Source organism: Benincasa hispida, chromosome 1 (assembly GCF_009727055.1).
Source record: "Benincasa hispida cultivar B227 chromosome 1, ASM972705v1, whole genome shotgun sequence".
Taxonomy (NCBI): Eukaryota; Viridiplantae; Streptophyta; class Magnoliopsida; order Cucurbitales; family Cucurbitaceae; genus Benincasa; species Benincasa hispida.
Genome location: NC_052349.1, coordinates 86967046 through 86981736, shown reverse-complemented (window position 1 = coordinate 86981736; position 14691 = coordinate 86967046). Strand labels below are relative to the sequence as shown.

At 32.8% G+C, this 14691-nt stretch overlaps 2 protein-coding genes across 3 annotated transcripts; one reads left to right on the top strand and one right to left on the bottom strand.

Moving 5' to 3' along the window:
- Positions 1-362: 362 nt before the first annotated feature.
- On the top strand, positions 363-3447 carry LOC120083995 (plastidic ATP/ADP-transporter-like). Its single transcript, XM_039039903.1, has 5 exons — positions 363-1133; positions 1704-1958; positions 2158-2301; positions 2387-2734; positions 2829-3447. Exons 1-5 carry the CDS (start codon positions 363-365, stop codon positions 3192-3194), a joined length of 1884 nt encoding a protein of 627 aa, XP_038895831.1. The 3' UTR covers positions 3195-3447.
- A 954-nt stretch (positions 3448-4401) lies between these two features.
- LOC120072678 (titin homolog) lies at positions 4402-8083 on the bottom strand. 2 transcript variants are annotated; one of them, XM_039025161.1, is made up of 7 exons: positions 7807-8083; positions 7110-7255; positions 6907-7025; positions 6664-6826; positions 6336-6562; positions 5884-6205; positions 4402-5776 (listed from the first exon to the last, which is right to left on the bottom strand). In XM_039025161.1, exons 1-7 carry the CDS (start codon positions 7963-7965, stop codon positions 4717-4719), a joined length of 2196 nt encoding a protein of 731 aa, XP_038881089.1. In that variant the 5' UTR covers positions 7966-8083; the 3' UTR covers positions 4402-4716. The 2 variants fall into 2 exon arrangements, with proteins under 2 accessions (XP_038881089.1, XP_038881153.1); XM_039025225.1 differs by having other exon boundaries at positions 7110-7225.
- Positions 8084-14691: the final 6608 nt, after the last annotated feature.

Genomic DNA, 14691 nt, shown 5'->3' with positions numbered 1-14691 from the left:
TTCTTCTTTTTGTTTTCCCCACAAAATCTCACCAGGTTCTTCGGCTGTAAATTAACCCACTTGTAAGAAAATCTTCCTTTTTAATATTATTATTCCTTCCGTTTTCTTTTTTGGCTGTTTGTTTGTTGTCTGAAACAAAATTTTGAGGGTTTTTGATTTCTGTTCTTCGTATATAAAGAAAGATATTTGTATGTTCAGCCATCCTCTGGAGAAGGAAATTTCATTTCCTTGCTATCTTCTTATCGTCCTTCTTCTCTTCTCTTCTCTATCTTTTATCTCCTTCCTTATCTGTGTCTCTCTTATGCTCTCTTTTTGAAAGCCCAATCAATTGGTGGTTTTTTCAGGAGGGATCAAAGAGAGACATGGAGGCTGTTTTGCAGAGCAAAGGGCTTCTTTCTCTTCCCCCAAATCCCAAAACCAGGAGTTTATTACCTTCTCAAGGCCTTAGACAAAGGATTTTATCTACAAACCCTCGGAATCTTTCTGGGTTTTCTCTTTCCTCAAATGGGTTTCAAAAATTTCAGGGATTTGTATCAAAAAACCCTTCGTTTTGTCCCAAAGAGCGAGTTTCTTTAATCTGCAGGGCTGAAGCTGCGGCAGCACCGGGTGCGGATTCCGATGGTCAGCCGGCGTTTAGTGAAATTGAGAGTCCAAAATTTTTGGGGATTGAGGTTGAAACCCTCAAAAAGATTATCCCTCTTGGGCTTATGTTCTTTTGCATCCTTTTCAATTACACAATTCTTAGGGATACGAAGGATGTTTTGGTTGTGACTGCTAAAGGTAGCAGTGCTGAGATTATTCCATTTTTGAAGACTTGGGTTAATTTACCCATGGCTGTTGGTTTCATGTTGTTGTATACAAAGTTGGCTAATGCCTTGCCTAGACAGGCTCTGTTCTACACTGTTATCGTTCCATTCATTGCCTTTTTTGGGGCTTTTGGGTTTCTTTTATATCCTCTTAGCAATTATATCCATCCTCAAGCTTTTGCTGATAAGCTTCTCAACGCGCTTGGCCCGCGGTTCCTTGGCCCTCTGGCTATTATGAGGATTTGGAGCTTTTGTTTGTTTTATGTGATGGCTGAGCTGTGGGGAAGTGTGGTGGTTTCCGTTTTGTTCTGGGGATTTGCCAATCAGGTAACGTTTTAAAAGTTTGACCATTTGATTCTGATTCTTTAGTCTTGATTTTGTGATTTATGATGTGGTGTTGGTATTGTTGACTGCTGCTGATGATTTCGATTTTGATTTCTGATCTCGTTCGAGTGTGCATTGGATGTTAAATATCATTGAATGACGATTCTTGTTTGTTTGTTTGTTTTTTTTTTTTTTTTTTTTTTTTTTTTTTTTTTTTTTTTTTTTTCTGAATGCTAGTTTTTGCTCTGTTGGTTTCATGACTTCTAATGCTTTGTTTTGTGAAATATGTTTTGAGTGTACGATGAGGTTGAGGATCTCTGAAATGGAATGGAATGGAAAAGAATTAATTCTGTTGCATTTGTGTTTTGTGAAACATATTGGTTTCCTCCCCCTGAAGTTGCATATACTAATCATTGGATTGATCTGAGTCTGCTGGTATTCATTTAGTTCTTGGGCTTATGTTCTGGTAATGCATGGTGGTCAGGTTTAACTGAATCTATCTGTGGCCAGAATAGCCATGAACAATGTTTAACTCGTTAATTTTCTCTTTTTTGATTGCCATTTTTTCTGCAGATTACCACTGTTGAGGAAGCCAAAAAGTTCTATCCTCTATTCGGACTTGGTGCAAATGTTGCCCTCATTTTCTCAGGCAGAACGGTGAAATATTTCTCAAATTTGAGGAAACACTTAGGCCCAGGAGTCGATGGTTGGGCAATATCTCTGAAAGCAATGATGAGTATCGTGGTTGGTATGGGGCTTGCTATCTGTTTCCTGTATTGGTGGGTGAATAAATTTGCTTCTCTTCCGACTCGCAGCAAGAAGAAGAAGGTAACATCTTTAGAAACTAATGGTATATTTTTCGTTGTAAGAATGGCATTGCTATTAACCTTGTGTTTCCCGTACGGGTGCTCGCACAAGTCTTACTTTGGCTAACGATCCTCTTGTCAACTCATAAATGTAAAGGCATACTATTATCTTTTTTTGAAAAATGATTCTGAATATTTATGATTCTTGCGTTTATTTACAGGAGAAGGTTAACATGGGGACAATGGAGAGCTTGAAATTCTTGGCGTCTTCAAGATACATCCGGGATCTTGCCACACTGGTGGTTGCTTATGGCATCAGTATCAATCTCGTTGAGGTTACGTGGAAATCAAAGCTCAAAGCGCAGGTTTGTTGCATTTGACATTGGAATGTCTGTCTAGCAATCAGATTGTTGCTCTAGAAATAATAAATACCCTTATCCAATTGTGCAGTTTCCAAGCCCGAATGAATACTCTTCTTTCATGGGTGATTTCTCAACCGCTACTGGAATAGTAACGTTCGTAATGATGTTGCTAAGTCAATTTATATTCAACAAATACGGATGGGGGGTTGCAGCCAACATTACGCCCACAGTGCTCCTCGTCACTGGAGTTGCATTCTTTTCGTTGATTTTGTTTGGAGGCCCGTTAGCACCTATGCTTACACAGTTCGGCTTAACTCCTCTTCTTGCTGCTGTTTATGTGGGTGCTATGCAAAACATCTTCAGCAAGAGTGCCAAATACAGTTTGTTTGATCCTTGCAAAGAAATGGCTTACATTCCTTTGGATGAGGATACCAAGGTATGATGATTTCGCAACTTGTTCTTACTCATCACTAAATTGTTTTAAGAATTCATTTTTCGATGGCTCTGTGTGACAAATGCTCGTGTTTCAGGTTAAAGGGAAGGCTGCCATTGACGTTGTCTGCAACCCGTTGGGGAAGTCTGGAGGCGCCCTCATTCAACAATTCATGATCTTGACATTCGGATCTCTTGCAAACTCGACTCCATACCTTGGAGGTGTCCTGTTGGTTATCGTCCTGGCATGGTTGGGAGCAGCCAGATCCTTAGACAGCCAATTCACGGCACTGCGTCAGGAAGAAGAGCTCGAGAAGGAGTTGGAAAGATCAGCTGTGAAGATCCCAGTCGTGTCACAGAATGACGGTGACAATGGCTCCCTAGCAGGCCGCTCGTCGTTGAACCCAACAACAGGTGATTCTGCAAGCAGTTCATCTGAAACCTCAGCACCCACCAACGCTTAGATTTGTTCTTTCAATCGCTAATTCAAACAAACAGGGAGAAACTGGTTTGTTTGGTTTAGAATTTTGTGTTAGTTTTATAGAAATAAAAGTAGCCAAAGACAGTATGTGAGCTGACTTTTTCCAGAATATCTTTTTTCTTTCTCAATGTAATTCAATGGCTCTTGTACCGTATTTGTAATCGCATTTTATATATAATGGTGGTGAACACCCCAATTTTATTTGTAATTCTATTTACCTCAGGTTGAATTTTTTATTCTTTTCAAAATTGCCCCAAGTTATTTCTTTTGTTTTGCTTTTATTGCATGAATTGGAATTCTTCGGAATGTCTGCATTTTATTTAACGTCATCTAAATTGTTTATTTAATTTTTAATCATCTCTTGTTTATAGAAAAGCTGTCTGAATTTTACTTGCGGTTTCTGATTTTTCAGACTTGGCTGCTTTTTTTTTTTCCAACCTAAAATACTTTTAAACTATGTATTTTGCAGTTAAAATACCCTTTTTTTACATTTAAAAGTTTTAAAAATACCCAACTTTCAGAAAATATTAACCTTACCCATTAATGTAACATATATATACACTCAGTATATTAACACAAACTATTAAATACTCATTTAAAAAATATCTTCAAACTTTAAAAAAAATTACATTAATACTTGTAGTCTTACAAAAAAAAAAAAAAAAAAGTTTTAAAATGCTCTTGATTAGTATATTGATCCATTTGTTTGATTTTTTTTTTTTTTTGAGTTTAAAAGTAATCAATTTTAAAATAAATTATATATACATATATAAAATATTCCTCATAAAGTTTCTTTCATTTTTCTCATATTGTCCAATTCCTACATCAATTTTCTCACAACAAAATATAAATCAAAACTTCACATTAAAGCATATAATCTCGTAAAATCTCGTAAGATTCCAAAATCAAAATTTCCCTTAAAACTTATCAAAACAATATATAACCAAATACTAAAAAGACATATTTGACTATTTTAAGATTTTTTAAGTTCAAGGGTGTTCTTGAAACAAAACACTAAAGGTTTCTATCCAAAACTAACGGTAAGGGTATTTTCGAACCATTTTTGAAAGTTTAAAAGTATTTTTGAAATTTTTGAAAGTTTAGGAATATTTTTTACGAAAAGTACAAAGTTTTAAGTGAATTCGTCAAATAATGTGATTATAGAGACATAACACAAGGAAAAACATAACTATAATTTAAAAGTTATGCTGTTTAAATGTTATTAAAAAAAATAATCAATTTAGGAGTATTTATATCACAACAAAAAGCCTTATATTACAAACATATCCAAGAAAAAAATGCACTAAATCTTTTGCATGGAGCGCCTAGATGCAGTGATCTATTGTTTCTCATCATCAAGTAACCAACACCCAGAAAAAATAAAAAAGGAAAAAACAAAGAACTATATGGACAAGCAAGACAGACAGTTAAAACACAGCAGGCATAATTGAAACAGGCAAGTTTCATATCCTTACTGAAACAGGCATAATTGAAACAGGCAAGTTTCATATCCTTACTGCCTTCTTGAGTGTCTTGATAGAAGATTTGATAAAGCTGTTTTTCGAAGCATGATCTTCGACATCGGCATCGTCATCCCCTCTTACCATTGGTTTCTTTCCCATACAGTCTACTCCCTTCTTCATCCCCAAGATCAGAGATGGTGAAGATGGGATTCTCCTGAAGATCCTTCCACTGTCTGACCTTGTGAACCTTATTTCCTTCCCACTAAGCTCATTCTTTTCACTTTCTTCAATGCTCACTTCTTTTTCTGTTTTGCTGCCTTCAGTTCCAACAATCCTGCCTTTCTCTTCAACAGTCTGTTCTATATCATGCGTCTCTTCTTTGTTTTGCTCTTCTGTAGTCGTCGTGATGACCTTGACCTCCTTTTGTGGGGAACTTACATTCGGTTTTGTGCTTATTTCATGAGTCTTGCTTGTCCTGTTTTCATCTTCATTTTGGGGATCTGTATCTTGGTTTTCATCCAACAGCATTTGAAGCCACTTCTCGATGTTTCCTTTGCCCCGTTGTTTTCTACTCTCTTCATCTTCTTTTTCGACATCTGACTCTTGCATGAAAGGGAATAGCATGTCGTGTCTCTTTGCTTCTCCTATTTCTAAATTTTCAAACCTTTGAGTAATTAAGCTTCCTTCCTCCAGTGGAACAATTGCTTTGTTCTCATTTTCACCAGGCTTCTCCATGGCCACTTCACTTTCCTTTTGTTTCTGCTCTCCATTTTGGGACAAACCACATTCAGAAGCTCTTTGTTCTTCCTCTAGAAACAGTCTCAGCTCTTTGTGTGTAGGTGTCTTTGGCTTGATTCCTTGCAAAAATAAAGTTGGAGCTTTGTAGTCTGTTTCTTCCAATAACATATTGTCCATTCTTGATCTTTTTCGAGCCTGATCGCATTCAGGCCTCAACTGTTTCTCCAGCTCATCTCTCTGTCTATACTTCTGGTAGAGATCCTTCTCAGCAGCATTACAAATTTCCTTCTGCGCTTCAAGCCTGGCCATTAGCGCATTACTCGCTGCTTGGTTTAGCCTCAACTGCTCCTTGTAAATAACACTCCTACAAGAAAACAATCACATTGCCAAGTTTAGTCTATTTGGACAATAATCCCCGCTTTGCACGACGTTGATTTTTGCAATAAGGGCAGTCAAGTTTTGTAATCTTACTGGTGCATGGTATCCCGGATCATCTTCTCCAGCATTGTCTTATGAGACGATTGCGCCTCCGCTAATCGCCTACACTTCTCTGCCCTTCGTTTATGTTTAATTAGTTTCAGTTCCAACTCCTGAATTGTGAGCTTCTCTTCTTCATTATTTAGCTTCATATCATTCACTTCATCATCCACTCTCTGTATTTCAGCCTTCAGCTTTGCTCTTTCATCTCTTTGTCTTAGAGAATCTCTGGCCATGACAATGGCTTGGTATGGGTTCTTTACGAAGTCCGGGTTTTCATTCTCTTTGAGAAGTTCAGGTTTCACTTTTCGTGCAGCTAACATTGGAACATAGAATTTTAAAGTGATCAAATTGACTGATTCAAAATTTGAACTGTTAGAATGAAATCAAAATTTAACTTTCCAAGAGGAAGAGAGGAAGAATGAGAAGGGTTTTATAGAACTAACCAACTATAGGGATACTTGGTCTTGGTTGCCTATTGTAGTCCAATGATCTCAAAGGTGATGAAGAATCATAAAATTCTCTTCGAGATAAAACGATGGCAGCAGGAGCAAAGCCAAGTCGCTCTTTGGCTTCCACGAAATGTTGGGGAAAAGAATGAGATTCAACTGTCTGAGAAGTATTCAGCTCTTCGTTTTCGCCTTCAAAGAACAAAAATGAAAATGCTCTGCGCCTGTCATCATTACATCATGAAAATACACACATGTTAAAAATCACCACCTTATCATTCATAAACTCAAATGAACATCAATCCAGCAAGTAATGCAAACCTACCTGAAATCTGAGTTGGACGAAGCAAAGATGGATAAAAACTGGTTTACAGAAATACCTAATTGAAAATCCCACCAAGGAACTAAGAACTCTAACTTGTGATGCTTCCTCTTGCAGGCTTGCCATTGAAGTATTCGTAAATTGCTTGGAACAGTCAGTCCCCCTCCTGTATTTCAGCAAAAAACAATGAGAAAGAGAGAAAGGTAAAGAAAAATTAACAAATTTAGAACAAAACTAGATGCATACTTGAGCAAGGAAACCAATGATCAATATCCCAAGCAAGTGGCGAAGCAGAATCAGCATGATAATAAAGAACATTGCCGTAATGGTCAACTCGAATTACCGCAGGATCAAACCCAGCATTCCTGATATAGAAGTAACCAGTTGATTTCAAATAGGCAGATACAAAAGCTTTTAGAAAGTTTCGAAATGGAAATTCAGCTATTTACCCGAGATGATTGAGTTGCTTCCATAAGAGGCTCCCAAAAAGCTTAGGCTTCGCAGTAGGCTTTGCCTTCGGATTTATTATTGGAAACAATTGGTCTAGTTCCTTTGCTGTTGCGGTCTGAAACATTATGCAAAGACAATCAATAGACTGCAAATTTAAATTTAAATCTTGATCAATGCTTAAGGTAATTTGGAATTTTGACAAAGAGAGTAAAATTTGTTTGAAATTATGATAGATCACATCATTTTCACTATATCCAAGCCGATTTTAGCCATTCCAGCACGATTTATGACAAGAATGAAATTCAGAATGAGAAGTTTCGGTTTCTGCAAACATTGCTAAATTTCTCGTAGATTCGAAATAGTTTGAGATCGATTACGAAATTCCATTTCCTTGCTGAATTCATCTCATATCAAAACATTCCCTCCAGAAATAGAAATTTTGAAGAGAAATTGTCCAGAAATCCACAAAAATTGCCAATTAAAAAGGAACTAAGAACTAATCATATAAAATTTCCCCCCAAATAATAAAAAGAGCTCAATCCCTAAAATGTTTAATTGAACAATTCAGTCCGAGCTCAATCCCTAAAATGTTTAATCGAACAATTCAATCAGGACAACACTAAAATGTCAATTCAGTCAATTCTTCCTCAATTTCGCGTCAAATTAAGCAAAGAAAGCAAAAAGATTCGTTTGTACCTCTCGTTTCTTCAGACTATAAGGCGTGAAAGTGAAAGGAGGACCATGAGTGTACAATCCAGCTTGTCGATCGCGGCAGAGCTTCGCATAAGCTTGCGGGTGGCCGACAGCCTCATCGATCGCCATATCTTCTTCACTAAACAAGCAATTGTCGGCCATTATCTTCAATCTTCTTCTTCTTCTTCGACTCGGTGAACAAAAAACCTCAAAATTTCACCTCAGATGAGGAAACTGACAAGAGGAGCGTAAGAGATATGAAGATACTGTTTTTTCTTTTAGATATCAAAAAGAATCCAACGGTCGAATTTGGATTTAATATCGGTTTTTAAAAAAATTAAAGACGGTTTTCAAATTCCATTGCCACGTCGACGAAACGGTGCGTATCGGGATAATGGCAACGGTTATTATTTTGGATGGCCCATAATAATCAATTGAATTGGGTTTTGTATTTGGGCCCATTTGATGACGGTTGTCATTTTGAAAGGACAAACTCAAATTGAATCATTAGGAGGAGCCTAGTTTAATTTGAATCTTAAATCATCCTATCTTTTATTTTACACCTTATAATTTAGTGAAGTAGAAAACATGAAGGAAAAAGAAATATATATTCATTTTTACTCCAATTTTGTTCGTAAACTTTCAATTTAATCAGATAAGTGTTGCAATCAAATGTGAAAAAATATTGCAATTTTTACCTTCTGATAAATTTTTCATTTGAAAATTCATTTTAAAAATGGTATTTTCATATGCTTTAAATGAATTATAAAATATATGTTATGTTACAAACTTGATATCTTATCATAGAAAAGCAGCATTTCAGCTTTTTTTTTTCTTTTTTTTTTTTTTTGATTTTGGCAAAGTTATTCCATGGTTTATTTTTGCATTAATCAAATTTAAATTTGTAAAAATTGATATTATTGATATCTTTTAGACAAAAAATGCGGGATTATATGGATTTCAACATTGACCTTAAGAGAAGAAGTATAAAATCAATTACCCATGAATTATACTAATATTGGCCAACTTCATGAATTTGGTCAAACTTGATGCAATGCGATAAATTTAGGAGTAAAAATTGAATTTTCAATCAACATTTTTAGTGGGTATATATATTTTTTAGTTTGAATATTTATTTGAGACATTCATTATAAATTTTGGAAAAAATACTTTTTTGGTCTCTAGGCTTTGGATCTAGTTTCTATTTAGTTCTCAGGTTTTCAAATATTAGACATTTAATCCTTAAGTTTTGAGTTTAGTTTTAATTTAGTCTATAGGTTTCAAAATGCTACAATTTTACCTTTAACATTTGAATTTTGCTTCAATTGGTTCTTATGTCTCGAGGTTTACACTTTTACCCTCAATTTTTCATTAAATATTCACTTTTCGTCTTTTTGTGTTAATTTATGTTAATAAATTAAAAATCGTTGAAAGAATTATATTTAATTAAGTTTCATTATTTTTATCCTTTTTAAAATTAAATTTAAAATTTTACTTCTAATTATTTTTAATGAATTAATAGAAATTGAAGTTAATGATTGAAAGTAAGTATTTAATGAAAAACTAGGGTTAAAAATGTAAAATCTTGAAATTCATAGACCAAATTGAAACAAAATTCAAATCTCAGGGGTAAGATTAAAACATTTTGAAACAAAACTCAAAATTTAAGTATTAAATGTGTAACATTTTAAAACTTAAGAATCAAATAAAAACTAAAACTAAGATTTAGGGATCAAAAATATATTATTCCCTAAATATTCTGTATTGTTCTTGAGCGCATGAATGATAAAAGATTAATGGGGCAATTCTTTATGGTAATGTTTCTTAAAGATTTATTCTAATAACAATTTCTTTTTCCCGTTGAGCTTGAGATTGGTTAGATATCTAATTGATTAAAATATTACAAGCACTCTCAAACTTTTTCTTTAAAAAGGTCTCTATACTTTAAAAAATGGTAACATTATCCTAAACTTTCATAAATGCTTCAAAATTATCCTTAAAATAGATTTTTTTTTTAGAATTCAAACAAAAATCGATACTAAAATACGTGTGGTAATTATCTAAGACAATGTAATAGTCTAATTTTCTTTCTAGGTCACCATCACATCATTTAATATCTTAGGTTTCGCTCTAAATTTCAAAGAAATTTTTATCCAAAGACATATTATTGTTACTTTCGAAAGTATATGTATATTTAAGGCTGATAATAGGACAAGGTTGGAGATGCATTCCTCATTCCTATCCCCATAGGGATTTATAATCTCCGTCCTTGTCCCATTTCTTGTTTTGGGAAGTTGGGGTCAGGGAATCCCCATTCAAGGATTGGCTTTTGCGAGTAAAAATTCTCCATTTATATTTTGATCTTTGATTTTTTTTTATTTAAAATCAGTTAAGATTTGGTATTTATATTTAGATTTTAAATATTTTATATAACAAATTAGTATTATTATTATTTTATTTATTAATTAAAACTATTTTAGAACTTTTTTTTATTGTAAATTCAATAAAAAGTTGAAGATAATTATATTATGAAATGAACTAAAAAAAGTAAAAAAGAAAAATTAAAAGAATAAAACATTAGCTTTTTTATATATCATTTTGTATCCCCAGTTTGACCTTACTCTAGTCAAGGGAATTCTTTGTCACAATCGGAGTGGGGATCCGACCTTGTGGAGATTTTACCAATCCTATGTATATTTTTGAAAAAAAAAAGTTTAGGGACATTTTTTTTAATAATTTAACCTATATAATTCTTTTAAGCTAAGTTTGGGAGACTTTTTGACATAATTTAACATAAGAAACTTTCTTATGGCCAAAAGCACTTTTTTTTTTTCTCAAAATCATTGGAAAATGTAAAACTGTTTTTGGAAAAATATTTAAAAAGAATTAGAATGCTTGACCAAGATGCACATGAAAGTGACTTACAATGATTTATGATTAAACTTTTTTTTTTGGGGTGAAAAAACATACATATATATAAAATTCTGTAGTTAAAATGTAATTATCGTAGAACTTTTTGAAGCAAAATACAGTAAATCTGAAAATTTTAAGAAACCAATCAAACTAAATATTGAAATGTATTGAATATGTTGTTGACACTTCGAACGATCAAGTACAAAGATCTCTTTCACTAGTAGATCCAAGAAGCGGTCAGGGGCACGTGTTCCTCAACTCGAGATAATATATATATTATACACACACTTTTATTCCTTCTACATAAAATATTATGTATAAAGTTTGTCACTCATCACGAAAAAGGATGTTTGTCTCGTTGCCTCTCTTACTCAACTCAATTCACAATTTAGTCATGCCCCTTAGTTGATCACATGTTCAAAACTCCGTTCATCTAATATATATTTTTTTCTTTTTCATATTCGTTTGTATTTTTTACTTGTAATTTGTAAATTTGGATATTCCAAAATTTGAATTTTGTAAATACAAATAAAAATTTCACCTAATTAATTAACAAAATTTCTAACTTTCAAAATAAATAATTAAAATAAAATAAAGAAGATTTTAATTTCTGTAGTAAATTTAAATTCATTGATAAAAAAAGATTAAAAATACTATTTTGACATAAACATTCTACACTTTAAAATGTTTAAGTTTAACTTTTGTATTTTTGAGAAATCTTCAAATTAGAACCCTTTATTAACTTTAAATTACTATTTTTTTTATATAGAACATATAAACTAATATCGGATAAAGATTATATGTAGAGATTTGAAATTATATTAATTAAAATATATTATATTGTAAAAAAAAAAATTGTTCTTGTGTGTGTGAGTGAGTAATTTTATAAGTTCATGGCAACTTATGTTTTTTTTTTTATAATCAATTTCATATAAAAGAATTGTAAATTTTAGGGAAGTTTTACTATATGAACTTCAAGTTGTATTTTTGTATGTACATTTTCTTAGTTTGTTCAATTATAAAAAACTTAAAAACTAATAAAATTAGGGACTTTTTAAATATAAAAAGATATTTAAAAATATTTATACTTTATAGCAACAGAAAAGTCCAAAAAATATAAAATACTTTTGAAACTTTTTTGTTATAAAGTGTAAATATTTTTTTGGATTTTTTCTATTTATAAAAATTTCTCATAAAGTTATATACATATAAATTAGTGTTCTCAACATCTATATTAAACAAATATCTATAATGCACAATAATTTGTTGTAGTTTAGTAATTTATATTACTTTAATTTGAGTATTACTTGCAAGGTATCTCCCTAACCTAAAATCCTAGATTCGTCATTGGTCTCGTTGACCCTAGGGTTAGAGAAGTGTACTATATAAACTCTTTAAACCCTAGAGGCACGTTTATTATGTATTATGTTACATTCTCTCTAATAAAATTGTTTTTCTTCTATCCTGTGGACGTAGTTAATACACTATTAGTGAATTACATAAATATGTGTGTCAATTCTTTATTATTTTTTTTGTCCATTTCGTAACACTAAAAAGTGCATAAACCTTACTTTAGTGAGAAGATAGTTGAGATTTTCTTTTTAAATAAATAATAATTAGTTTTTTTTTTCTTAAAACAACTATAGAGCTAAAGCATGTTGTTCATAAAAATGGGTTTTCAGAACATACCTTTGAAGAACTCTTCAAGTAAATCGTCTGTTCAACTGCTGTCTTCACTTGATATCAACGTGAACCACCTCAAAGCCTTCCCTACTATGCTCTTGGAGTTTTAGGCAGAGTTGTGAGACTCAAGAATATCTTGAAGAGGTAAAGAAACAGGGAAAGCTCAAGCAGCAAATTTAAGAAGACACTTTCTTGTTATCCGCGATTTTTCTCTCCGAATTCTATATTCCTCTCTTCTCCAACAACTCCAATCTTCTTTATATATTAAGATGAACATGCAAAGAGATGGAGTGCACGGCTTGCAGCTCATGCTTGGAGCATCAAAGTAGAGAAGATCATGGTTTGTGTGTGAGCATAAAAATGATGCTAATGGGGAAAACTCTTTTTCCATTATGTACAAACATGCAAAACGTTTTTCCATTTTGTTTTTTAAAATACAAAATGACTTTTAAATCATTTTATTTAAAAAATTAATTTTCTTAAATTAATTTAATATCAAATATTAAATTATTTTTGCACAATAATCATCTTTATATATTTAAATATTTATTTTCTTGTTCCGTTTAATTTGAACGTTTCAAATTAATTTCTCAAGCTACCCTAAAGCATACCCATTTACGAGCTATTAGGGGGATCTCGTAGACCTACAGATCATGGGCGCCAACGATCCGAGATTAATCGGCTAAACTCATTAGACTGATCTAACTCCCATTCGTTAACTAATGAGTGATTCCATTAAAGCCCATAACTGAACTCCCCTCACTGTAGATATATTATGTCCACTCGATATAACCATGATTAGTAAGTTAACCCTTCACAGGTTGCTCGTAATAACAGCTGGGTCGAATCTCTGTTTTGTCCCCGAAATTACCTCATGTTCCTTAAGTTCCACTGATCCCCTAATGAACAATTGATTTGAGATCCAATCAACAAAACGAATCCCTTTCAGGCCAATGAGAGGGTGAGACCTCTTGTTCAAGACCCAGAATCAACATTTGAAGAGAACAACCTCTCTACTAACCCTAATCGGGTATCCCTCTTGCACCCTATGTTCCTAACTATTTATCCGGTCTTATCCCTAAAATGGTAAGCTTATTGAGCAGAGGCAATTGGTCTACTCTCACCGTTTGCAGATCAAAGGATAATCTCGAACAAACTTGAGTTCATAGTTAGCTCAAGATTAAGGTTAAGTTACCTAGGTCATCGCTTTGAAATCGTCAATCTTAAATAGTAAACAACGTTATAAAGTAAGAGTGACAAGTTTCGTGGTCCGATCTTACACAAAACTCATTTGCATAGGACACCCCCACTCCTTATGTCTCAATATGCACGAATTAGGATCACTTCGTATGTAGCACTTTACAACACTTTGTAACAACTACAGAGTAAAGCTACATCCAATAGTGTTACCAGAATAAGATACCCGACCTTATTCATATACTATAGATCATTTTGACTATTTATCGAACCTGATCCACTTGTATGATTCCACATAAAGTTCAAGTACTCATATAATAGTTAAGAAACTTAGGTTTATTGGATTTCTAAAAAACAATATATTCAACAACTTTATTGAATTCTCAGATTAAGTTCTAATGTTTACAAATCACGAATTTTAGGACATAAAGCCCAACAATAGTGAATATCACATATTTTGTCAACAAGAGCGTAGCTCAACTTACATAGTGCTTGTATTATCGATCTCGAAATCTGAGGTTCGATTCCCCCACCTCACACTTTAATTACACTATCTTTAAAACTAAAAAAAAAAAATCACATATTTTAATAGTTTTTCATTACGGACATTTTTCCCAACAATTTCTCTTGAATATAAAATACATATATGACATAAACGATAAAATCTATTTTCGAAGTCAAGTGTAATTAAACACACGTATTTATTGGGGTATAAATAAATTATAATTTATGGAGGTGGACGGAACCTTCGACCAGAAAGATCATTCTATACTCTTAAAATAGGATAGCCAAAATCCTAAACACCACAACCTTTTAAGTAAGGTTATTTTTTTCCAAACCATACGCCACCATTTTTTCTTTCGAGGGATTGGAGCGTATGACAAAATTTAAAATTTTAAAAATGATAAAATTAGCCAATAATAAGATTTATGATAATTCATGACATGCATATGACCACAAATTTCTAAATCCCTTATTTGCCCTTGTTTGATTTGTAGTAGTTATTTTGCTCTCATCTGGTTCGTAGTAGTTGTTATTGATGAAACTAATACATGATAAGTGTAGAATCATAAACAAGGTCGAGTTTGGTAATTG